The sequence below is a fragment of the Dunckerocampus dactyliophorus genome, chromosome 2, assembly GCF_027744805.1.
Source record: "Dunckerocampus dactyliophorus isolate RoL2022-P2 chromosome 2, RoL_Ddac_1.1, whole genome shotgun sequence".
Classification (NCBI taxonomy): domain Eukaryota; kingdom Metazoa; phylum Chordata; class Actinopteri; order Syngnathiformes; family Syngnathidae; genus Dunckerocampus; species Dunckerocampus dactyliophorus.
Genome location: NC_072820.1, coordinates 50,934,147 through 50,957,835, shown reverse-complemented (window position 1 = coordinate 50,957,835; position 23,689 = coordinate 50,934,147). Strand labels below are relative to the sequence as shown.

Below are 23,689 nucleotides of genomic sequence, written 5' to 3'. Positions count from 1 at the left end.
TATGGGTGTGTCCAACATTTACGTTAAATGGCAAATGGCAAGGCTCTGCTGTACTTTTATTGGTACTGACTGAGTATGAATTATGGAATTGCACATTTAGAACAGATGGAAGGTGGAGGGGTATAGACCTCTGCCAAGCGCCCATATTGTGAGTTACACCATAAATATGATATAATATGTATATACTGTATATCCTACATTTATTTGATCAACATATTTAGATTCCTTGACCATGAAAATATACCATGGAAGGGTTTGAATGACTTAAAGAATCTTAACGATGAGCAAGCTAACATCTACCATAATAGCGCTAATTGTGTAAGTGCCTACGTCTGAAAATTCTAAAAATGTTAGTATAATTGTTAGCATGCTCACAGGTTAACGTTAGCATGGTAACAGCTAGCATGATGGCGCTAGTGTCTGCTTAAGTCTATATTCATGAAAATTGCAAAAAATGCTACTATGCTCATGTTAACTTGCTAGCAATGCTAACATGCAAATGTCAGCATGCTAACACCTAGTGTGCTAGTGTTAAGCGTTTATATGTGTCTACCCATGAAAATAGCAGAAAATTTTAGTATGCTAACATTAGCATGCTGGCAATGGTAACATGCTAGCATTACCATGCTAACACCTAGCATGGTACTGCTAAGTGTTTATATGTGTTTACCCATGAAAATTGCAAAAAATGCTAGTATGTTAACATTAGCATGCTAGAAATGCTAACATGGTAACGTTAGCATGCTAGCACCTAGCATGATAGTGCAAAGTACCGGGAAGGCTAAATGTCCCAAAAAAGTGGTCTGACCATTTTTTGTGGAGTTATATGCACAATTGCCGAAAATGGTCCTATCTCGCAGTGTCCCCATTTCCAACAATTCCTGAAAATGTCATCCAAATTCATTCAAAACTTTTCAAGTTATTGTGAACAAACAAACCGATAAAGGCGGCAAAAACATAACCATGGCGCTACGCTTGCGCTTGGCGGGGGATAAGCTACTCTGTTGGGTTCATCATGTTGCTATGAACTTCAGCGCACGTCACTGACTACCAACAGGCCCGTGTCGAGGAGCTGGAGGAAGAGCTGGAGGCAGAGCGAGCCGCTCGAGCCAAGGTGGAGAAGCAGAGAGCAGACCTGGCCAGAGAGCTGGAGGAGATCAGCGAGAGGCTGGAGGAAGCCGGTGGAGCGACGTCCGTCCAGATCGAGATGAACAAGAAGCGGGAGGCCGAGTTCCAGAAGCTGCGCAGAGACCTGGAAGAGGCCACTCTGCAGCATGAAGCCACTGCAGCCACACTGAGGAAGAAACAAGCTGATAGTGTTGCCGACCTGGGGGAGCAGATTGACAACCTGCAGAGAGTCAAGCAGAAACTGGAGAAGGAGAAGAGCGAACTCAGGCTGGAACTGGACGATGTCGTTTCCAACATGGAGCAGATTGCAAAGTCTAAGGTAGGCTACGCCGTGTTTAACAATAACACAGCCTGAATAATAGCGCCGGAAATGTGCAACATACCGTCATGGAAAAAATGATTAGAACACCCTTGTTTCTTCAGTTTGCTCATTTTAATGCCCGATACAACTAAAGGTCCCTTTGTTTGGACAAATATAACAATGGCAACAAAACAGCTGTCATGGAATTGAAATGGCCGCAGCACCGTTGACATACATCAGTAACGTATCATTTCACACTGGAACATTTCCAAACAAAATGAAAATAGCTAAAGTCGTTCCAATTGTTTAAAAATGGAGACAAATGTCAATTTACAAATTACTGACCAGTTTCCTATAACCCAATTTTCTACAGTGATGGAGAAGCTATTTAATAACAGGTTGGACAAATGTATGAATAAGAATGAAGTACTAGCAGGCAGTCAATACGCATACAGAGCCAACATTTCAACTTCTATGGCACTGATGGAAATCACGGAGGAAATCACTACTGCCATAGACAACAGAAGATGTGCAGCTGCAGTATTCATGGATCTGACAAAAGCCTTCAATACAATTAATCACAATATCTTAATTTCAAAATTAGAAAGGTACGGAATTAGAGGTTTAGTCTTAAATTGGGTTAAAAGCTACCTAGCAAAGAGGAAACCATTTGTAAAGCTAGGAGAATACACATCTGGGAGTTTATACACCATGTGTGGAGTACCCCAGGGGTCCATACTGGGACCAAAACTGTTTAACTTGTACATCAACGACATTTGTAAAGTAACAAAGGACTTAAGTTGGTATTATTCGCGGATGATACCACCGCTTTTTGTTCTGGTGAAAGCACACAAGAACTTGTTTAAAAAGTCACAGATGAAATGGTCATATGAAAAAGATGGTTTGTTAAAAACAGGTTATCCTTGAACGTAAGTAAAACTAAAATAATGCTATTTGGAAATAGCAGAAAGGACACGTACGACCAAATACAAACAGACGGAGTGGACATTGAAAGAATGAAAGAAAACACATTTCTGGGATCATAATAGACAAAAAAATGAGCTGGAAATCTCGTATCAAAAATATACAAATAAGGTGGCGAGAAATACTTCCATATTGCATAATAATTGTAATTATAAATAATTATAAAGCAAATCAAGTAATAATTATACAGCAAAATGTGTTGTTGGTCAGAAATCCCTCCACTCTACTGCTGTCTGGTGTTAGCATGTCTAACGTATTGTGTGGAGATATGGGCTAATCTTTATAAAAGCAATCTTCGCTCACTAAACGTACTGCAAAAAAGAAGGCTGAGGATGATTCATAATGCCAAGTAGAGAGAACATACAAATCCCTTATTTGTAAAATCACAAATATGATTTCAAATTTGCTGATTCAGTACGTTTTCAAACAGCTAAAATAATGCATAATGCTAACAATAACTTGCTGCCCAAAAATGTCATACAATACTTTTCTACACAAGCATCCCGCATGGCGTGTACAGTAACAGTATACGCCACTGCTACATACTCTTACCAGGATTGTAGTTCCGAAGAGTGCTAACCAACGTACCTTCACTTTCCAGACCCACTTGGAGAAGACCAACAGAACTCTGGAGGATCAAATGAATGACTACAGGAATAAATGTGATGAATGCCAAAGATCCCTGAATGACTTCAGCACACAGAAAGCCAAGCTTCAAGCTGAGAACGGTCAGTGGTATCTTCTACGGGAAGATGATGCTAAAATGATGCTAACACCCGACCTGTATCCTTCCAGATGAGTATTCCAGACAACTGGAGGAGAAAGACTCTCTCATTTCCCAGCTGACAAGAGGAAAGAATTCTTACAACCAGCAACTTGAAGATCTCAAGCGACAACTCGAGGAGGAAATCAAGGTCTGGACGTTTGTTTGAATGATTCTGACTCCAAAAGATGAACATCGCGTGTTGATGTAGGCCAAGAACGCATTAGCGCATGCCGTGCAGTCTTCTCGCCACGACTGCGACCTGCTCAGAGAGCAGTACGAGGAGGAGCAGGAGGCCAAGGCTGAGCTGCAGCGTGGCATGTCCAAGGCCAACTCTGAGGTGGCTCAGTGGAGAACTAAGTACGAAACGGACGCCATCCAGAGGACTGAAGAACTGGAGGAAGCTAAGTAAGTCAACTATACGCCTTTTCCAGCCAGGGCCACACAGTGAAATGACATTTAGTAAAGATACGCTAAGGAGTTGCTGGATGTGTACTTCAACACAAACTGCATCTCATGCAGACCAAACGCTGCCACATGAATCCTCATAATATTACGATTGTTTGTTTCTCATTCGATTACAACTTATATTAACTTATATTTTGACTTTATTCTCGTAAAATGACAAGTTTTTTTTCATTTCTGCTGTTTTTCAACTATTTCAACGTTGTTCTCATCATTCTGAATTCATTCCCATAATATGGTGACTTTGTTTTCGTCAGATTAGAACTTTTCCCCAACATATTTTTTCTAAAATGTTGTTGTTTTCTCATCGTTTAAAAAAAAAAGATATGATTTTTCCTCATTTTCCGAGGAACTTGACGTTTTTGCTGTTTTGTTCAATTTCTGCTGTTGTTTTCTTTTTATTTTCCATACATTGAAACTTTCTTCTGTAAATTTTTGTCGAATAATATTCGGACTTAATTCTCATATTTCCCGACGTAATCTTCCAACTGCAGTCTTTGTTTTATTTCTCGTAATGTTACGCCTTTAAACCTTTTTCTTGAACATTTCATCTTCATACTACTACTTTTTATTGATAATATCTCTTAATTCTCCTAAAATTACAGCTGTTTTTTCCATTTCTGATAAAAACAATTCCAACGTTCCTACCGTAAAACTTATCTCTTATTTCTGACTTTATTCTCGTAATATTCTAACTTTTTAATTTTCCAAATATTACAGCTTTTTCTTTGTTTCTCATAATATTACATTGTTGAAAAAGAAGTCAGCTCTATGCTAGCTGCTCAGTGCTATTACTTCTCCTCATAACATTAGAAGGTTTTCCTCATAAAAGTGCAACCTGTTTTCTCATTCGAATATGACAACGTTCTCATCACATTTGACACGTTTTTCTTCCCATTTCTGATGTGTTTTGAAATTTTATTTTCCAAATATTTAAACTTTCTGTAAATGTTCTTCTAATAATATTCTGGTTTTGTTCTCATCGTATTTTGTTATTCCTGTAATATAACTTTATCCCCAACCTCATTTTCCAAATTGGACAAAAAAGTCAGTCATATTTGAACTCTGTGCTGCTAAAATGCTATCATACAGTGAAAGACATGAACGGATCATCCATGTCAAATCTTCAGACATTGTACGTTGTGGAACCCGAGGGCCACTCGTACTGTGAATGGTATCGTTCCAAGTCAAAGGGGTTCCTTCTTACTTTGACCATAAATCCTTCCTATAATTGGGGAAGTGTGACCAGTAGAGAGCACTGACCAGTGAACTCTTCAGGAAGAAGCTGGCTCAGCGTCTGCAGGATGCTGAGGAGGCTGTGGAAGCGGTGAATGCTAAATGTTCCTCTCTGGAGAAGACCAAACACAGACTGCAGAATGAGATTGAAGACCTCATGGTGGACGTGGAGAGGTCAAACGCTGCTGCTGCTGCTCTGGACAAGAAGCAAAGGAACTTTGACAAGGTGAGTTTGTTGTTTAGCATCCAGTTGGTGGATACATCAATGCCGCCTTTTCTTCAACTCGTCCCAGATCGTGTCTGAGTGGAAACAGAAGTATGAGGAGTCGCAGTGCGAGCTGGAGGGCTCTCAGAAAGAAGCCAGAAGTCTCAGCACCGAACTGTTCAAGTTGAAGAATTCCTACGAGGAGTCCCTTGATCAACTGGAAACTGTCAAGAGAGAGAACAAGAACTTACAGGGTATTTATTCACCTTCACTTTGGTGCTCATTCAAGGAATCATGAACACACGTCTTTCTCTTTTCTGTGCCTTCTAAAGATCTAAAAACAGATCAAAAAAGGGGCAGGTCATCAACTCATTCTCTTCTTCTCCTTTGGGCTTTCCCTTCAGGGGTCGCCACAGCCAATCAATTGCCTCCATCTAAGCCTGTCTTCTGCATCCTCTTCTCTCACACCAACTACCTTCATGTCCTCTTTCACTACATCCATAAACCTCCTCTTTGGTCTTCCTGTAGGCCTCCTGCCTGGCAGTTCCAAACTCAGCATCCTTCTACCTATATATTCCCTATCTCTCCTCTGGACATGTCCAAACCATCTCAGTCTGGCCTCTCTGACTTTATCTCCAAAACCTCTAACATGTGCTGTCCCTCTGACGTACTCATTCCTGATCCTATCCTTCCTGGTCACTCCCAGAGAGAACCTCAGCATCTTCATCTCTGCTACCTCCAGCTCTGTCTCCTGTCTTTTCCTCATGGACACTGTCTCTAGACCAAACACCACCACAGTTTTGTACACCTTTCCTTTCATTTTAGCTGAAACTCTTCTATCACACATCACACCTGACACTTTTCTCCACCCACCTCCACCTCCACCCGAGGTCATTAACTCATTCAATCCCAGCCATTTTTCAAAAGACAACCCCTTCAGTGGCGGCCATTTTAGACCATTTGGACTGATCTGTTCTATGGTTATATAAACATGGAACCTACCAACAGAAAGATGATCCTCCCATCTTTCATCAGGAAAAACAGTTTGTTGCTACCTTTTTGCGTTCTTTAGTGATCAGCAGTAGAACATAGGTAAGTTTCAGGTAAATATCAGTTCCTGACTAAAACGGGAAAAAGCAGCTTTTTGTGAAAAGAATCATTTCATGCAAAAATTTCACTTTGACACAAAGATTTGTTGCTTTTGCGACAGCTGAAATATCTAAACAACTATACCAACATAAACAACACAAAACACATCCAAATACATACATTTACACTTTTCACATTTGGAACTAAACTGTGTGTGTGCACGTGTGTGTGCATGTGTTAAAATATCGCTACAGTGTGGAACCTTCTTCACGCTACACTCCTCCACGCTCTTCCACTTGCTCCTTGCTGTCGCGCGCGTTAAAACATGGAAAAGATGCATGCTGAGCTCTTTTCAAATGCACTTGTGCGACTGCGTGCCCGTTTTTACTGCTTCAGACTACGTGAAAAGTCACCTCTTTTATTGTTTACTTGCACTTGCCGCCATGAAAACACCTCCAAAAAGCTCCAACAGTGTTTGATGGTTTTCTATCCATGCTGTGAGGATGTAGTAACACGTACATTCATGGTAACATGAATACTTGTAGTATTTTGGGAACTTCCTTCCTGGGTGCATTGATGTCACATAGCAACATAGAAAGGAACGCTACACCTACAGTAGCATCAAAAACAACAACGCAGCTCCAATATGTAGCGTTACCTTTGGCTAGCGGCCTGAGGCATTGTGAGCCAGTGTGTGGTGAAGCTAGTCGCTAGCTAGTAGCTAGCCACTGTGGTGTGGCGAGGTGTAAAGCATTTATGTAATAGTATATTTTGATTTCCCAGAAAAGTCATTCATTGCTGTCCTCATCCTCCTCCTGGGTACCAAATCCACAAAAGTGGTCCTTGTCTTCACAATTGACCCGCCTCAAAATTCCTTCATCACACACTTTGTTGGTCTCTCTCTTTTTCGTTGTCACTCCTGGCATCTTTTGTCTCGAGGCAAATTAGTCCCTTAGCTTGAATTGTCCTCTTGATCATGCAGTAGTCCGGCTTTTCAAAGCCTGTTGGCGATAGTGTAGCGTCCGAGATGTACGGCGTCTAAAGTCACTCTTTGACAAGACAAAACGTTAACTGTTTTGGAGCGGACGTGCTGGCTCTGTTTATTCAACTCAACATGCATGGAAGCATGGAAGCGTGTCTCTACAAGTCGCCTTTATATGACATCATCCACGCACCCCACTTTCCAGGCATGACTAATCAACCTACGCTAAAGCAGTCCAAACAGAAGCTGAAGTAATTCTACACTTGATCAAACTTACTTAAGATCTGTCCGATCAAAACAGGTCAAAATGTGATATGAGCGTCCACTTCACTCGTCAAATTCACTTCTTCTTGAAGCTGCATTCAAAGCATCATGGGAGTTGGAGTTCTTTTAGCCTCATCGCTGTATAAGCTGCAGGGTTCAAAGCGTGAGAAAGACGTGTGTTCATGTCTTACATGGGCAAAAAAAGTGCACTTTTCCTTTAAATTGTCCAAATGAGAGTTCATTGCAAACGTCTCCCCACAATAGAGGAGATCTCGGACCTCACCGAGCAACTCAGCGAGGGAGGAAAGACCGTTCATGAGTTGGAGAAGGTTCGTAAGCAGCTGGAGCAGGAAAAGAGCGAAATTCAGTCTGGTCTCGAGGAAGCCGAGGTAGGAAATCTTTCAACTTTGAGTTTGTTGCGTTGTTCCTACCCTTCCACCCACTCAAACTGTGAACATGATTCCACGGCTTGATGTCCATCATAGGCCTCCCTGGAGCATGAGGAGGGAAAGATTCTGAGGGCCCAGCTTGAGTTCAACCAGATGAAGGCGGACATGGAGCGCAAACTAGCTGAGAAGGACGAGGAGATGGAGCAGAGCAAGAGGAACCTGCAGAGGACTGTGGACACCCTGCAGGGTTCACTTGAAGCCGAGTGTCGAAGCAGGAACGAGGCCCTTCGCTTGAAGAAGAAGATGGAGGGCGACCTCAATGAGATGGAGATCCAGCTAAGTCAGGCCAACAGGCAGGCAGCTGAGGCTCAGAAACAACTCAAGTCTGTTCATGCGCACCTGAAGGTAAGCTCGTAAGAACTCCTGAGCTTTCTGACTGTATCAGACTAATGGTTGATATCATCCTGTGAAGGATTGCCAAATCCAGCTGGATGAGTCTCTTCGTGCCAACGACGATCTGAAGGAGAACATCGCCATCGTGGAGAGACGTAACAACCTCATTCAGGCTGAGCTGGAAGAGCTGAGGGCTGCTCTCGAGCAAACGGAGAGAAGTCGCAAACTTGCTGAGCAAGAGTTGCTGGACGTTAGCGAGAGGGTGCAGCTGCTGCACTCACAGGTGGAACTCTCATCTTTTATTGAGCACATTCTCCCAGCATAACGCCTCGTCTACACTTGCACACACTTCGCCCCACAGTGGGTCATGATTTTGCATGCCGATGAGTACATTGCTTCTTGAACTCTTTCAACCCCAACCCCTTCAGTAGCGGCCATTTTACACCATTTGGACTCATCTTTGAAGGCACACAGAATATTGTGTTGTATGGTTATACAAACATGGAACCCACCAAACGAAACATTAGACTCCTGTCTTTCACCAGAAAAAAAGTGTGTTTCTACCTTTTTGCATTCTTTAGTAATCAGCAGTAGAACACAGGTACGATTCGGGAAAATATCAGTTCCCAACTAAAACAGGGAGAAAATGCAACGCTTTTTGTGAAAAAGCATAGCTTTCACTTTGACACAAATATTTGTTGCTATTGTGACAGCTCAAATATCTAAACAACCATAGCAACATAAACAACACAAAAAACATCATAATAACAATTTACTTACAAATATACTGTAACACCATCAACTATTTACATTTTTCACATTTAGAACTGAACTGTGTTTGTGCATGCGTTAAAATGTCCCTACAATGCGTAACCTTCCGCACGCTACATGCCTCCACGCTCTTCCACTTCCTCCTTCCTGTCGTGTGTTTTTTTCCATTTAAAGTCACATTCACCTCCGACCAAATACCGTTTTTATGGCTTAAAGCTGCTTTAAAAGTGACATCTTTTGGTGTGCACTTGTGTCATTGACTCTTTTTGCCTCTTGCGCTAAAAAATAAAACCTGGTAAAAGACGTATAAATATGTTGTTGGGTTTATAAACACATATAAATACGTCTTTGGTATTGAACGAGTTAAAGGGTCCCTGACATGATTCATCAACTTTGCTTAAATATGTTATATATTGTTTGGAATTATGTTCTACGTTGTTCCATTTTGGAAAGCGAATGACAAATTCTCAAAAATGACATTTATAGTTGATGGCGCCTGCAGCCATGACGAGCGAGCTCTCACTGTTTAGTCTCATTTCCGGACGTGACGCCATTGGACTACCATGTTCCCTCGTTTATGGCAGGGGATAGGTTCCCAAAGCGGCCCACAATAAGTGAAATCCACGAAGTCGCCAAATTTATTTGTTTCCAATGATTGTATGTGTTTTGAGGCTGTAAACGCCCTCACCATACACTTTATACCCTTTTCTCAGACTGGCGTTAACATTTGATCATATTTTGGATTTTAATGATCAACCTATTATGTTGGAGACAACAAATTATTAAGTGGCTCACGTACTTTTCACTCCTCTGACCGTGCCTCCGCTGTACATATTGCTCCTGTCGTCGTTTTTCTTCCTCCTCGAACCAAAGATTCATTTATTCCGTAACGCCGCCCTTCAGCCGCAACTTCTACCTTCCTTCAGCGTGTCACAGTTGGCTTCTTCTGCCTTTCCAGCGCAGAACGTTTAATCGACATTGTGGGTTTTGTTGGGGAGAAAACTTGCAAACATACAAAGACCGCAAGCGAGCAAGCTAGCGATGACGCAAGAGGAGACACGGCAGGGCGGGACAAAAGAGATTGATTGACAATGGTCTTCAGCCAATCAGGACACAGAAGACAATAGGCGGTGCAGACAGAAGAGAGAGGGAAGAGAGAGAGAGAGACGCCGCCTCGCTAAAACACAGAACAAAAACACTCAACTTCCCACAATGGGATTCTTCTTAAAGGGCCAGACTCGGCCTGTAACTGCATTTATATGCTGTAAAAAAAAAAAAAAAAAAAAAAATCATTAAAAAAAAACCCGGCGAAAAGAGTGAGTCCGCAAACGGTGAACCGCGATGGAGCGAGGGAACACTGTACTATCACTCGGGTACAAACATAGCGGATACGAGCCAGAGGATGTTTACAGTCATTGTAGCCAACATTTGCTTTTGAGGCGAAAAGAAGGGAGAAACATTTGGAGATGAAATACAGAACTTTTAGACTTAATTGGTCGCCTTCAAAACCCAGGATGGTAAGTGCAAATGACTCTGGAGGTGCTTATCCTTCAATTATTCTTTTAAATCGGTTTCTTAATTAGCTTAAATGGGTCTTTGTAGCCTTTTTATTGTATATTTTGTCACCGCCACAGCTGCCACCATTCATTTCTGAAAAAACGTGATAACGCGAGGGTCGACTGTAAATCTTTTTATTCACTTCATGGTGCATTTCTTATTTTCTACTTGTCGTCTGGAAAAATCCGCAGCAAAATGTAGCAGCATCAACACATACAGTACACGCTGGTTGACGTGTTTCCAGAAGTATAACAAAGTTTCTTCCAATGTCATATTTAGAACACTGCTCTGATCAACCAAAAGAAGAAACTGGAGGCAGATGCATCCCAATTTCAGAGCGAAGTGGAAGAAGCAGTTCAGGAGTGCAGGAATGCAGAAGAGAAGGCCAAGAAGGCCATCACCGACGCTGCCATGATGGCAGAAGAGCTGAAGAAAGAGCAGGACACCAGTGCTCACCTGGAGCGCATGAAGAAGAACATGGAGCAAACCATCAAAGACCTGCAGCACCGTCTGGACGAAGCAGAACAAATTGCCATGAAGGGCGGCAAGAAGCAGCTGCAGAAGCTCGAGACCAGGGTAAGTGTGATCCTGTTCCTCACACATCGTGGGCATGAATGTCACGTTTGGGGATCTTCATGATTTATCCCAACCATCCTTTTCCCGTAGTGGAATCACATCTCCAATCATCTTTTACGTTCGAATGAGCGGTGCTGAAGGTTCCAGAATGTGGCGAAGCATGATCCCCATCGAGAAGTTCAACGTAGCTCAGCCTTGTTAAGTTCAAAGACATTCTGGAACCTTCAGCACCGCTCGTTAAACCATTTGGTTAAATGTTTCTATATCCATGAGCATGGATGACAGGGCTCTCCAAAGTGCGGCCCGGGAGCCATTTGTGGCTCGTGGCTGTTTTTTTAATGGCCTGCGACACATTCTAAAAATATAATTTAACAAGAAAACTAAAAAAAAAAAAAACACAACAAAAATGGAAAAAGAAGCAGTCATTTTATAACAAAGTCAAACTATCAAGAGAAAAAAGTTGCAATCCAACGACACAAAGTTGTAATTTTAAGAGAATAACGTCGTAATATTTTGAGGAAAAATAACATCATTTTAGCAACATAAAGCTGGAATATTCAAGAAAGGTTTTCTTTAAAGCTGTAATACCATGCAAAACAAACAAAACAAGGAATAAAGTTGGCATTTTTGGAAAATGAGGTTGCAGACAAAGTTCTAATATTATGGGAATAAAGTCCTAATTATGAGAAGAACATTTGTAAGAAGAAAGTTGAAACTGATTTGAAATAAAACAACAGCAGAAATGGATAAAACAGCTGCGATTGTACGAGAATAAAGATAAAAAAGTTGTAAAAAGTTGTATTCTAATGAGAAAAAAAGTCACAATATCACCCGAGTAAACTCGTAATGTTATGAGGAAAAACAACTTCAATTTAGGAGCAGGGATTTGAAACGTTAAAGAAAAAAGTTGTTTTTTCTAAATAAAAAAAAGACATAATGTTATGAGAAACAAATAAATAAAATGTTTTGTTTTGTTGGTTTTTCTTACTGTTGCGGCTTAGAAAAAACAGATATTTGTTGAATATTTCAAGTTTATGCTATATTATAAAATAACATGATTTTTACTCATAATATTAGTTACTTTTTCCACAACCTCATTTTCAAAAAATTACAACTTTATCAGTTGATTTGTTTGTTTTTCATATTACGACTTAAAAAAAAAGTTCATATTTGAAGTTTATGCTACTAAAATTATGTTTTTCCCCTAATTAACATCACTATGCTCATAAAATATTGACTTTTTTTTCTTCATATTTCAACTTTTTCTTGTAAATTTATTGCTGATTTTTCCTTTTTTAGTTTTTTTGTTCAATGATATTATTAGAATGTGCCACAGGCCAATAAAAAACAGCCACGGGCTCCTTTGAACGATAAGGCATCTTTGAATAAACCTTTTGGTTTTGAGTTTTTGGTCATGAAAATATGGTCTGCCTATAAAAAGGCAGCACATTTGACTGTTGGTATCGTTTGAAATAGTCATGACTTGGATAACCCGTCACTGGAAAGCAATAACGGTGTTCGTAATGTCTTCATTTTTAACCATTCGGAGCTCATTCTCCAACAGACTCCTCCAGTTCCGTTCCCTCAGTGAACGCTACAGGACCTCATTCATTCCACAATCACTGAATTCCCATCGTTGTCAATAAAGTGGAAGTCTAAGGCTGGTTTGCTGTGCTTGCTCAGGTGAAGGAGCTGGAGAGCGAGGTGGAAATGGAACAAAGGAAAAACAGTGAAGCTGTGAAAGGTGTCCGCAAGTACGAACGTCGCATCAAGGAGCTGACCTATCAGGTGTGTTGCTGATCGTTGAGACGAAGGAAGAAGGCTATCATTTTCAAAGGTGGAATCATTTCTCTGCTTTGAACAGACCGAGGAGGACCGCAAGAACCTTACTCGTCTCCAAGATCTGGTAGACAAGCTGCAACTGAAAGTGAAAGCCTACAAGAGAGTCGCTGAGGAGTCGGTACGTGTGAAAGCCCCCCCCCCAACCCCCCCGCCGCCCGTGTTCGTGTGTGCTTATTCCATTCTGCTCCAAACCAAACAGGAGGAACAGGCCAACGTCCACCTGGGAAAGTTCCGGAAGCTGCAGCATGAACTGGACGAGGCTGAAGAGCGTGCCGACATCGCCGAGTCTCAGGTCAACAAGCTCCGCGCCAAGAGCCGCGACGCCGGCTCCAAGGTCAGAAGCGTGATGCACTCTGCAGCAGATATCTGACCTTCTTACACACGCCCACCCCCCGCCTGCACTTATCCTCACACTCGGGAAGCAGCGTGGTTTCGCAACTAAGATGATCCCAGTCCATTTGTGAATACGAGACACAACTAATCTCATGTGAGCTAAAAGCTGTTTCTTCCCCCCTTCTCCAACTCCCCCGCCTGAAACAGAAAGGCTTTGAGGAAGAGTGAAGTCCGGAGTCTTGCCGTGTGAAGCAGCGTAGATCCCCTCCACTACCACCATCCACCACCTGTAGCGTCGAATAAAACATCATCAAGCATTATTAGGAAACACTTGGACTCCTCATTTTGTCCGCTGATAGTTAGCACAGGTGCTCCTCGGGCTACGGGCTCATACCGAAATCAGCGCTTGACAAGAATAAAGTCAAAATATTAAGAGAAAAAAGTTGCAATCTCACAAGAAAAAGTCACGATAAATGAAGTCACCATTTGACAGGAATGAAAAATCATGTAATGAGCTGAGATACGAAAGAAAAAATATCTTCTTTATTTCAGGTCAGAACTTTAGGATCAACTTTGGTGGGGGAAAAAGTCCAAATATTACGAAAAGACAATTGACAAAGATTACTTAAGAAGAAGGTTGAAATATTTGGTAAAAAGAGCAAAGAGTGTGCATTTTAAATTGTATTTTTTTAAAAGACAAACAAGAAAACATAAACAACCCAAAACACAACAACAGCAAAAATCTAAAAATAAAGTCAAAATGTTAAGAGAAAAAAAACATAATCTGACTAGAAAAAGTGGTCATTTTAGGAGAATAAAAGCCTAATATTATAAGAAACAAACAGGCTGTTATTTTTGGATATTTGGGTTGCAGAAAAAGTTGTAATATTATGAAAATAAAGTTAACATATTATCGGAATGAAGTCATAATGACCAGAAGAAAATTGCAAAGATGAAAGCTGAAATAGTTGGAAAATTGTAAATAAAATAACAGCAGAAATGGAGAATAAAGTCAAAATATTAAGAGAAAAAAGTCGCATTGTAACGACAAGAGAAGAAAGAATTTGCTAAGAATGAACTGGTAATATTATGAGGACAAATTATTTGAACATTTTAGAGAATGGAGTTGAAATATGTTTTAAAAAGACATTTAATAAAAGTCCTAATATTATTATAAACAATATGATATTATGATAAACACAATCAAGTTGTAATTTTTGGAAAATTATTTTGGGAAAAAACTTCTAATATGGGAATAAAGTCATACGTAAACATCATTTACAAAGATTATTTAAGAAGAAGGTGTCAATATTTTGGAAAAACAGCAGCAAAAATGGGAGGAAAAAGGGCAAAGAGTTAACAAAATGTTATTTTTTTAAAAAGAAAAACAAGAAAGCTGCAAAACAAAACACAACAGCAGCATAAATGGAAAAATCTGCAGTAATTTTGTAAGAATAAAATAAAAATATTTCAATATTATTTATTTGCTTTGATTTATGTGTAATGTTTATATAAAAGAAGTCACCATTTTATGAGCATAAACTTTAGTAGTAGTACTTGTAGTAGTAGTAAAATCTAGTAGCATGCACTTGAAATATTCCCCCAAAAATGTTTTTACGAGGCTTGAATGGAAAAAGCCGTCCCGCAAGCCGAGGTGCCGGGAGGTCTGAGTTTCAGGGAGGGGGGAGAACAAATCCCCCGATCTTAAAATAGAGTTAATGAAATCCCGTCAAGCAGGGCCTCAAGGTCACCAATAAGGCACATTCGATCCCTCGCAGCTGCTCGGCCAATCCCTGCTAACGCCTGACTCTTTCTCCAAATGGCAACCATGGAGGCTTTTACAGAATCCATCTGGATGATTTACAAAATAAACCCTCAAAACATCACTTCCAGTTTGCCCGTTCTGCAGTCAGATTCAGTCTGGTCTAGTCCAGTCTGGTCCAGTCGAGTCTAGTCTAGTCTAGCCTAGTCCGGTCTGGTCTAGTCTAGTCTAGTCCGGTCTAGTCTATTCAAGTCTAGTCTAGTTGTAGTTTTTGCACATTTGGACAACATTAAAGAACACCTTTAATGTTGGTCTGTTGGTTAGGGTTAAGGGTTAAGGGTTAAGGGTTAAGGGTTAAGGGGTTCGACTAGACGAGATTAGACCAGCTCTCGACTAACTAATGATGTGACTGAGATGGGGGAGAAGAGGAAGCCCCCTGCAGGCAGTCATGGTGTGAGGTTCTCTTGTTGCACAGCATGTCCTGAACTCCCCAAGGAAAGCAGCAGGTGTCTGACAGCTAATGAAAGACAATTCACACCTCTTACAAAGAGGTGACGTGTGCACAGGGAAGAAGGTGTTGAGGATTAACAGCATCAAGTCCTGCAAGTGTTGGGACGTCCCAAGTGAAGAACATGACAGTTTAACAGCTACAACACCTTTCAACTCCTAAATCACGGGTCGCCAACCTGTCCATCGCCATCCATCTTTGTGACTTTGCCGGTCCTGCCAATATGACGTTATTCTTGTCTAATGATTGCTGAGGTTTCCATTTTTGCTGTTGCTGTTTTTTGAGTTTTCCTGTTACATTATATTTTTAGAATGTGCCACGGCCTGACAAAAAATGGTCCTTGAGTCACACTTCGGACACCCCTGATTTAAGGGATGTCCGCTAGGTGTCACTAGCAACACACATGCCAGACTTCATCTATCGACAATTAACCATCGTCATCATTTTGGTGATCAGGGGTGTTCAGAGGTGTTCAGGCAATGGAGGCCTCGGGGAACACCCAGGACACGTTGGAGAGAATGTCTCTCAACGGGTGTGGAAAACAGGTTTCAATATGCTCTAACTACCAAAATATTTTATTTATCAATAAGGGATCCTACTTCACGGGAATTCATTTATCGTGGTCGGGTCTATAAATGATTAACTGCCATAAACGAGCGATTGCTGTGCTCGCATTTTTTTGGCCATTTGCTGGTGGCCGTTGAACGTCACGTCTGTGGAAAGTCGTCTCTACTCAGAGATCTTCTAACGCAAACGGAGGCATCTTCAGTCACATTTGGTCTGACAAATATGGCACTGCCATGAAATACATCAACGTAATCACGATGCAGGAAAAACTAAAGCATTTTTCCGTGTGTGCTCGCTACAGATGACTAAATGATTCTGTGCAACGTATAACAACAACAAAAAAATGAAGCGACAGGAAGAAACCCAGAAAAGTAAATCAATTGTGAAAGCGACCAAAGCACCACACAGGTTGGTACGTGCGTGTGAGAATATAAAAATCATGTAGAAGTTTGACCTCTGATCAGCCATATCTTCACTGGCTCTTCACCCCGGCCAAAGAATCTCTCGCTTCCATTTGGCAACGTGAGGCCGGCTGTCAGTAGGAGGGCCACTCACTTATCCCAATGGAAATCATCTCAGCACTTGTCAGCAGTTGTTGACCTTTTTTTATCTCTTCGGCTCCCAAGGGGCCGCTATTAGCGGCGCTCGGCCCCTCCAGTACTGTTACTATGCAAGTTCAACCTGGTTAAAAAGCTGAATGTGTGAAAAGGCGTGCTTGGAAGACAAAATACATTTTTACCTCCGCCAAGCGCAGCGCGGTGCTTGCGTTTTTGCTGGTGTTTATCTGTTTGTGTTCCAAATAACTTGAAAAGTTCTCGATGGATTTGGATGACATTTTCAGGAATTGTTGCAAATGGGATATGGACGAACTGATTACATTTTAGGGGTTGATCCAAAATAAAAAAAATCCAAATTAGTATACTATCATTTTTAGCTATTTTCATGGGTAGACACGTATATAAACACTTAACGCTATCATGCTCTGTGTTTGCATGCTAATGTTAGCATTGCTAGCAACATTAGCATACTAGCATTTTTATCCATTTTCATAGGTACACACTTATATAAAGACTTAACACTATCATGCTGGGTGTTAGCACGCTAACGTTAGCATAGTACATTTTTTACCCATTTTCATAGCTAGACACATATTTTTAACACTTAGCACTGTTATGCTACATGTTAGGTATTTAAGAACGTGAGTATGTGAGGCATACAGCGTGTATTTACATGGAGGGGTCGGCTGGGGGCGGCGGTGTGAGGCGGTGTGAGGCCGACATGTGCTGCCGTTGATCCTTGATGCAGGCAACGCCTCTGTGGCCGCTCTCCTCAATCAGTGCAAGGTTTTTAGCTGGCATTTCACACAGTTATCTTTGTCCTGAAAGACACAATGCCATGTCAACAGAGCTGTTAACTGGCACTCTGCCGTGACCTTGGCGTCACCCATGCAGGAGTTTGTATTGTTTGTCATCATTGCTGCCTTTCAGTGAATCTCGGGCATGTCTCCTGCTGAAGACCTCTGTCTGTGTTGCCGCCTGGATAATCTCACCAACCAGCGTTCTTTATTTAGAGCGCCTCACTTGCTATCTCCTGCTGTTTATGCCCTCCTATGATAAGTCAACACAATATGTCACCCATGCCTCTTAAGCTCCCTAAGTAACTGAGACCCCTTCATAGCACATTTTGAATATCTAGCGGGTTATTTTCTGCCGGGTGACTCTTTTTTGGTCTATGTTTAAACACCAAGACAGACTTCAGTCACATACGAATAATGAATAATAATCTGTAACATCATGAACAGAATATAATTATGCCTCAGAATGGTCGTTGCTGGTTCGATCCTCCGTCAACCCCTTGGCCATGTCAAGGTCCCGAACCCCCAGTCGCTCCTGATGCTGCGCCGTTAACTCGTTCAATAGCAAAGATGTATTTATGCGTTTTTATAAACCCAAAGGCCCGATCCCAACAGCGTGTTTATACGTCTTTTATGTTTTTTTTGCATAAGGCAAAAAGAAGTGATGATACAACTCTCCATTGAACATTGTGGAGCATTTTTAAGCCATAAAAATGGCTACAAGGTGGTAGAAGTGCATTTGATAAAAGCTCGACAGGGAACATTTGCATGTATGAACAAGAAGGAGGAAGTGAGGGAGCGTGGAGGAGTGTAGCGTGCAGAAGGTTACACATTGTAGGGACATTTAACGCACACACACATAGTTCAGTTCTGAATGTAAAAGTTGTAAATATTTTCCTGAAACGTACCTATGTTCTACTGCTGATTACTAAAGAACAGAAAAAGGTAGAAACAAAATTTTTTTCCAGATGAAAGACGGGAGTGTAATGTTTCTTTTGGTAGGTTCCATGTTGATATCGACATAGAACACAATGTTCTGTGTGCCTTGGAAGATCAGTCCAGATGGTCTAAAATGGCCGCGACTGAAGGGGTTGTCTTTGGAAAAATGGCTGAGATTGAATGAGTTAATGTACATGTTATATATGTTACTACACAGTATACAGCAGGCGTCACCAACGTGGTGCCCGCGGGCACCAGGTAGCCCCCCATGACAACTTGAGGTGCCCGCAAGCCTGCTTTTCATTCAGGTTTTTGTAATGTGAGAAAGCGAGAAAGAAATGCATTCTGAAATGCAAAAAGTGATTTGTGGATACAAGTATTTTGTTAATGTTCTGGTGATGTTTGGGTTTGATTTAAGCTATGAAAATAAATGTTACAGAAATGAGGCGATCGTATGACGTATGACTCTCAAGCTCTCAAACGTTGGTGACCCCTGGTATACGGCATACTACATAGATGTTATTATACTGTATACTGAACATGTTTTATTTGTGTGTTAGTTTATTCTTGTACATTCGCTGTTAATTTGTCAAATTTTGCTTTTTTTTTTAATGAATTTTTTTGTCAAATGGTATTTATCCACTTTGGACACCCCTGGTGTTCATTTGAGCAACAAAATCTGCTCTTTCCCTTCTGAAAATGAAGCATATTGATTTTCTGTTCACTTTTCAACATGCTTGAAGCTTCAAAAAGACAAACTGCATCCTGTCTTTTTTCCTCTTTGTCTTTCTAGAAGTTGTCACATATATTTCTACATGATTGCAGTGCTGGATGATTTGTGCAGTTTGTTTTCGGGACAGATGCTCGTGTTTCACACAGCATCCATTGTTCCCCAGCAGCGGTTCCATGCTGGAGCGATGACAAAAGAATTCCTCCCTGCGTCTATTTAGGGACTGAGTCGTGTTCCCCTGGCATCTTGAGGATACCTATGATTAATCGCCACCCCCAATGAGCTCCTAATATGGCCAGGAGACCCCATCAGTGATAAGCGTCTTACCCCCTGATTTCTATATTGCTCTCTGCCATTCAGTAACCCCCTCCCCGACCCAGCTCAGACACAATAGCATTCCTGGGTCTTCCAGCATCCTCCATATATGGCAGAGGGGCTTCTTTATAAAGGGAAGTGATAGTGAAAGCCACAATAGGTCACCATTCTATCTCAAGGTAAGGTGTGAGTACTACAGCATCCCTTTGTGTACTTTTAACTTTTCATGGTGTATTTCCCCCACGCAGGACCCCAGCACCTCAGTCTCCTCTGTAGGCATACGTAAGGTATGAATGCAACACTGGAACTTTCATGTCGTTGTTGGCAACTTGATGCCGAACACGCGTTTGCTTTCATCTTTGTGAAGCAAGCTTCAAAAAAATGGGCGACGCCGCCATGAAAGAGTTTGGGGCTGCGGCCCCGTACCTGAGGAAATCAGACAGGGAGCGTCTGGAGGCTCAGACTCGTCCGTTTGACATGAAGAAGGAATGTTTCGTTCCTGACACGGATGAGGAGTACGTGAAGGCATCCATCGTCAGCCGCGAGGGCGACAAAGTCACCGCTCAGACCCAGAAGGGGAAGGTCAGTACTCTTACTGGTCAGCTTAGTAACTAGGAGAGCCAGCACACGGCTACGCACGAGGAAGTACCTCCCAACATTCTATGTTTCGGTGTGGACATGTTCAGTCAATACAGCCCGGCATGAAGGAAATTGTACTCACTAATAAAAAGCTGTGGCTCTACTTATGGGCCTGCAAAACAAAGCACAGCCGCCTATTCTGTTATTTCTCATACTTCATCATCATAACTATCATATGTTCTTCTTCTGTCACTGGAAAGCTATCGATGGTAGATTTTGTGACATTTTGTGTAACTGCGGTGCCGTAATTTGAAAGTTGATTAGACGAACCCCAGCACGTGTTATCGCTCGACTTATTACGGGCCTGCGAAGCATAGAACAGCAGCCCGTTTTATTATTTCTCATACTTAATATTTATTGTTATTATAACTAATTTTGCTGTTCCTGGTAAGATCTTGATGGGAGGTGTGCTATTGAAACAATGTACACACCTTGTGTAACCGTAGCAACACAGTTGACAAACAAAGTTGAAAACGGGCCACTTGATAAGAAGAACACGTGTGATAGCTGGACTTATTATGGGCCTGCAAAGCCCATTCTATTATACCACAGTTTATATTATTATTATTACTGTATATGTTATTCTGCTGTAACTGTAAATATAGGTAGGTCGGTTGCTATTGATACTTTTGATACATTTTGTGTAACTACGGTGATGTAATTGACAAATTTAGTGATGGGCCTGCAAAGCAAAGCGCAGCAACTTATTCTGTTATTGCTCATATTTAATATTGATTCCAACTAATGCATTTCATGTAATATTCCTGAACACGGTACTCCAACGTGACTGAAGGTGTGTGTCTACAGACGGTGACGGTAAAGGAGTGTGACGTGCACCCCCAGAACCCGCCAAAGTTTGATAAAATTGAGGACATGGCCATGTTCACCTTCCTCCATGAGCCCGCTGTGCTGTTTAACCTCAAAGAGCGTTACGCAGCGTGGATGATCTACGTGAGTCCTCTTTTGGCACTTTTTCTAACAATAATAAATTGTCTTTTATCTATTTTAGTTTTGCAAATGGAGTGTCCAAGTGTGCATCACCTTTGTTTTGTGTGTGGCAGACGTACTCCGGGCTGTTCTGTGTCACTGTCAACCCCTACAAGTGGCTGCCAGTCTACAACCAGGAGGTGGTGGTGGCCTACAGGGGAAAGAAGAGGAGTGAAGCTCCCCCTCACATCTTCTCCATCTCTGACAACGCCTACCAGTACATGCTGACTGGTAGTTAGAAACAAGCACACATGGAATTGTATTGTCCAAACGTCAAGGATGTTTTGTTCACTTAAATGCTTTTCCTTTCCTTTGCTTTCCCTTCCAGACAGAGAGAATCAGTCAATTCTCATCACGTGAGTCCTTGTTGTTTTGGTTACAATTCTGGCTGCCAAATGACTACCGATTTAAAAATTAATTCATTTAATAATCCCTAACATGGGCTACTATGCAGCTGTAACCCACGCCAAGCTAAAACTCAACTCTGAACTCCTGACATCACTTCCTGTCCAGCCCCCCATTCAGCTCCCCAAGCACAGGAACACATTTACAGCAACACACACGAGCACAAGTCTTATTAATGTCTTATTTTCTCTTATTATGTCTACTATATTGGGTAATACGGGTGTCTAGACCAGGGGTCACCAAGGTTTTTCCTTGTGAGAGCTACTTTTACAAAATGAAAATGTCCAATAGTTACTCATTTTTGTAACATTTATTTTCAGAGCTTATTTTAAAGCCAAACAAAGCGAATATGCTTGTTTTACCAGAACATGAACAAAATGCTGGTGTCCACAACTCACATGTTGTATTTCACAATGCATTTCTTTCTACTGTTCTTTCATTATTAACTGAACACCTGAATGAAAAGCAGGCTTGCGGGCACCTCATGTGGCCGTGGGGGCTACCTGGTGCCCGCGGGCACCACGTTGGTGACCCCTGCTCTAGAGGACTCTGAAATTGTTAAAAAGCATATTTAGATGGTCATAAACAGACTTTCTATGCTCTAACTACCAAAATATTCCATTTAGAAATAAAGAAATTCAGTTATCACGGTGGGGTCCACTTGGAGATGTACATATGCTAAGAAAGTTCTATATAGTTCAAGAAAAACTGCATCTCGGCTTTGTCGTGTAGGTGAAAAAGCCTATTAGTAAAATCAACTTCACTTTTTCTTCCCCATTTTCTTAAATTTTCCAAATATTTCAGCTTTCTTTTTATATAATCTTCATAAATATTCTTCTCATAATATTATGATCTCATTCCAATAGAGTTAGAACTTTTTTTGCCCACCTAATTTTCCAAAAATGACAACTTTGTTTTGTTTAGTTTATTTCACATAATACAAGTTTGAAAATGATTACATTTTTTTCTTGAATATTTAAACTATTGTATTAGAATTACATAATTTTTTAACTTACCAAATATTACAACTTTATTTAGTTTTTGTTTGTTTCTCATAATACAATTTTTAAAAATAACATATTTGTTCTTTAATATTTCTAGTATGCTACTAAAATGATTTTATTTTTCCATGTAATATTACAAATTTATCCTCATAAAACTGCAACTTTTCTTTTTTAGACTACACCTTTTCTCTCTTAATATTTTCACTTTATTCCCGTAACATTTCTGCTAATTCTTTTCCACTTTTGCTGTTTTATTTGTTAGTTTTGTTTTCTTTATCTGTTTTTTCTCTTTCTGCTGTTCTTTTTTTGTTTAATTTTACAACTATCATTTCATCTTTCTTCTTGCAAATGTTCTTTTTGTAACATTATGACTTTATTTCCATAATATTTTCATGTTATTCTCATAACATTGTAACTTTTTCTGCAACCTAATTTTTTTTTAAAAAGCCCTCCAATTTTATTCAATGTTTTTTTTGTTCCTCAAAATGTCCCGGCTTAAAAAAATTGTTTTTCTTTAATATTTATTTATTTATTTATGCTGCTAAAATGACGCCATTTTCCCTCAAAATATGACATTACTCTCATAATATTACAACTTTATGTCATTAGATTCCAACATTATTTCTCTGACTATTTTATAAAAGATATTTTTAGAATGTGCTCCCGGGCCAATAAAAAAAACAAGCCATGGGCTAAATTGGCCCCCTGCTATAGGAGCTCGAGTTGCAGGTGTTTAGAAAGGTATTGCACTTTTCAAAGGCAGTAGAGTAAGACTAGTAAAACTAGGTGTCGCTAGGGGTGCCGTGGCTCAGGCGGTAGAGTGGTCGTCTCCCAAGCTGAAGGTTGCTGGTTCTCCTGTGACCATGTTTAAATATCCTTGGCCAAGATGCTGAACCCACAGTTGCTGCGTCATCAGTAGGTAAACATGGTCAAAGCGCTTTGCGTACCTTGAAGATACAAAAGCGCTATATTTACTCACTAATGCCCAGTGGTCTCCTATGAGCTGCTTTTGTAAGCTCCTATGAGCGTCTGTGAATGTACCCTGAGAAAAAGGATGTGTTGCTCCGAGGATAGGCGTGTGTTTGAGTTGGAGATACGTATATGGTGCTGGAACTGAGCGCTGCTGTGGATGTGTTAAGGTAGCAATCGAGTAAAACGAGCGTGTACATCCGTGGGGGCGCTACGACTTGCCTCCGTGTGC

The 23,689-nt window shown here is 40.9% G+C and overlaps 2 protein-coding genes across 2 annotated transcripts in view; both read left to right on the top strand.

Moving 5' to 3' along the window:
- The window catches only part of LOC129177331 (myosin-7-like), a 38,517-nt gene extending 21,338 nt beyond the window's left edge, over positions 1 to 17,179 (top strand). Inside the window, exons 25-38 of the mRNA XM_054768321.1 lie at positions 1,058 to 1,447; positions 3,015 to 3,141; positions 3,209 to 3,327; positions 3,388 to 3,584; positions 4,920 to 5,103; positions 5,171 to 5,336; positions 7,682 to 7,806; positions 7,903 to 8,211; positions 8,279 to 8,482; positions 10,807 to 11,103; positions 12,787 to 12,891; positions 12,968 to 13,063; positions 13,145 to 13,279; positions 13,486 to 17,179. Of these exons, the coding sequence (XP_054624296.1) occupies positions 1,058 to 1,447; positions 3,015 to 3,141; positions 3,209 to 3,327; positions 3,388 to 3,584; positions 4,920 to 5,103; positions 5,171 to 5,336; positions 7,682 to 7,806; positions 7,903 to 8,211; positions 8,279 to 8,482; positions 10,807 to 11,103; positions 12,787 to 12,891; positions 12,968 to 13,063; positions 13,145 to 13,279; positions 13,486 to 13,506 (2,475 nt within the window). The 3' untranslated portion in view covers positions 13,507 to 17,179. The remainder of the gene's footprint in view (positions 1 to 1,057; positions 1,448 to 3,014; positions 3,142 to 3,208; positions 3,328 to 3,387; positions 3,585 to 4,919; positions 5,104 to 5,170; positions 5,337 to 7,681; positions 7,807 to 7,902; positions 8,212 to 8,278; positions 8,483 to 10,806; positions 11,104 to 12,786; positions 12,892 to 12,967; positions 13,064 to 13,144; positions 13,280 to 13,485) is intronic.
- A 1,929-nt stretch (positions 17,180 to 19,108) lies between these two features.
- Positions 19,109 to 23,689, top strand: part of LOC129177333 (myosin-7) — a 29,346-nt gene continuing 24,765 nt past the window's right edge. Inside the window, exons 1-6 of the mRNA XM_054768323.1 lie at positions 19,109 to 19,632; positions 19,702 to 19,740; positions 19,821 to 20,035; positions 20,900 to 21,043; positions 21,154 to 21,310; positions 21,408 to 21,435. Coding sequence (XP_054624298.1) covers positions 19,835 to 20,035; positions 20,900 to 21,043; positions 21,154 to 21,310; positions 21,408 to 21,435 — 530 coding nt within the window. The 5' untranslated portion in view covers positions 19,109 to 19,632; positions 19,702 to 19,740; positions 19,821 to 19,834. The remainder of the gene's footprint in view (positions 19,633 to 19,701; positions 19,741 to 19,820; positions 20,036 to 20,899; positions 21,044 to 21,153; positions 21,311 to 21,407; positions 21,436 to 23,689) is intronic.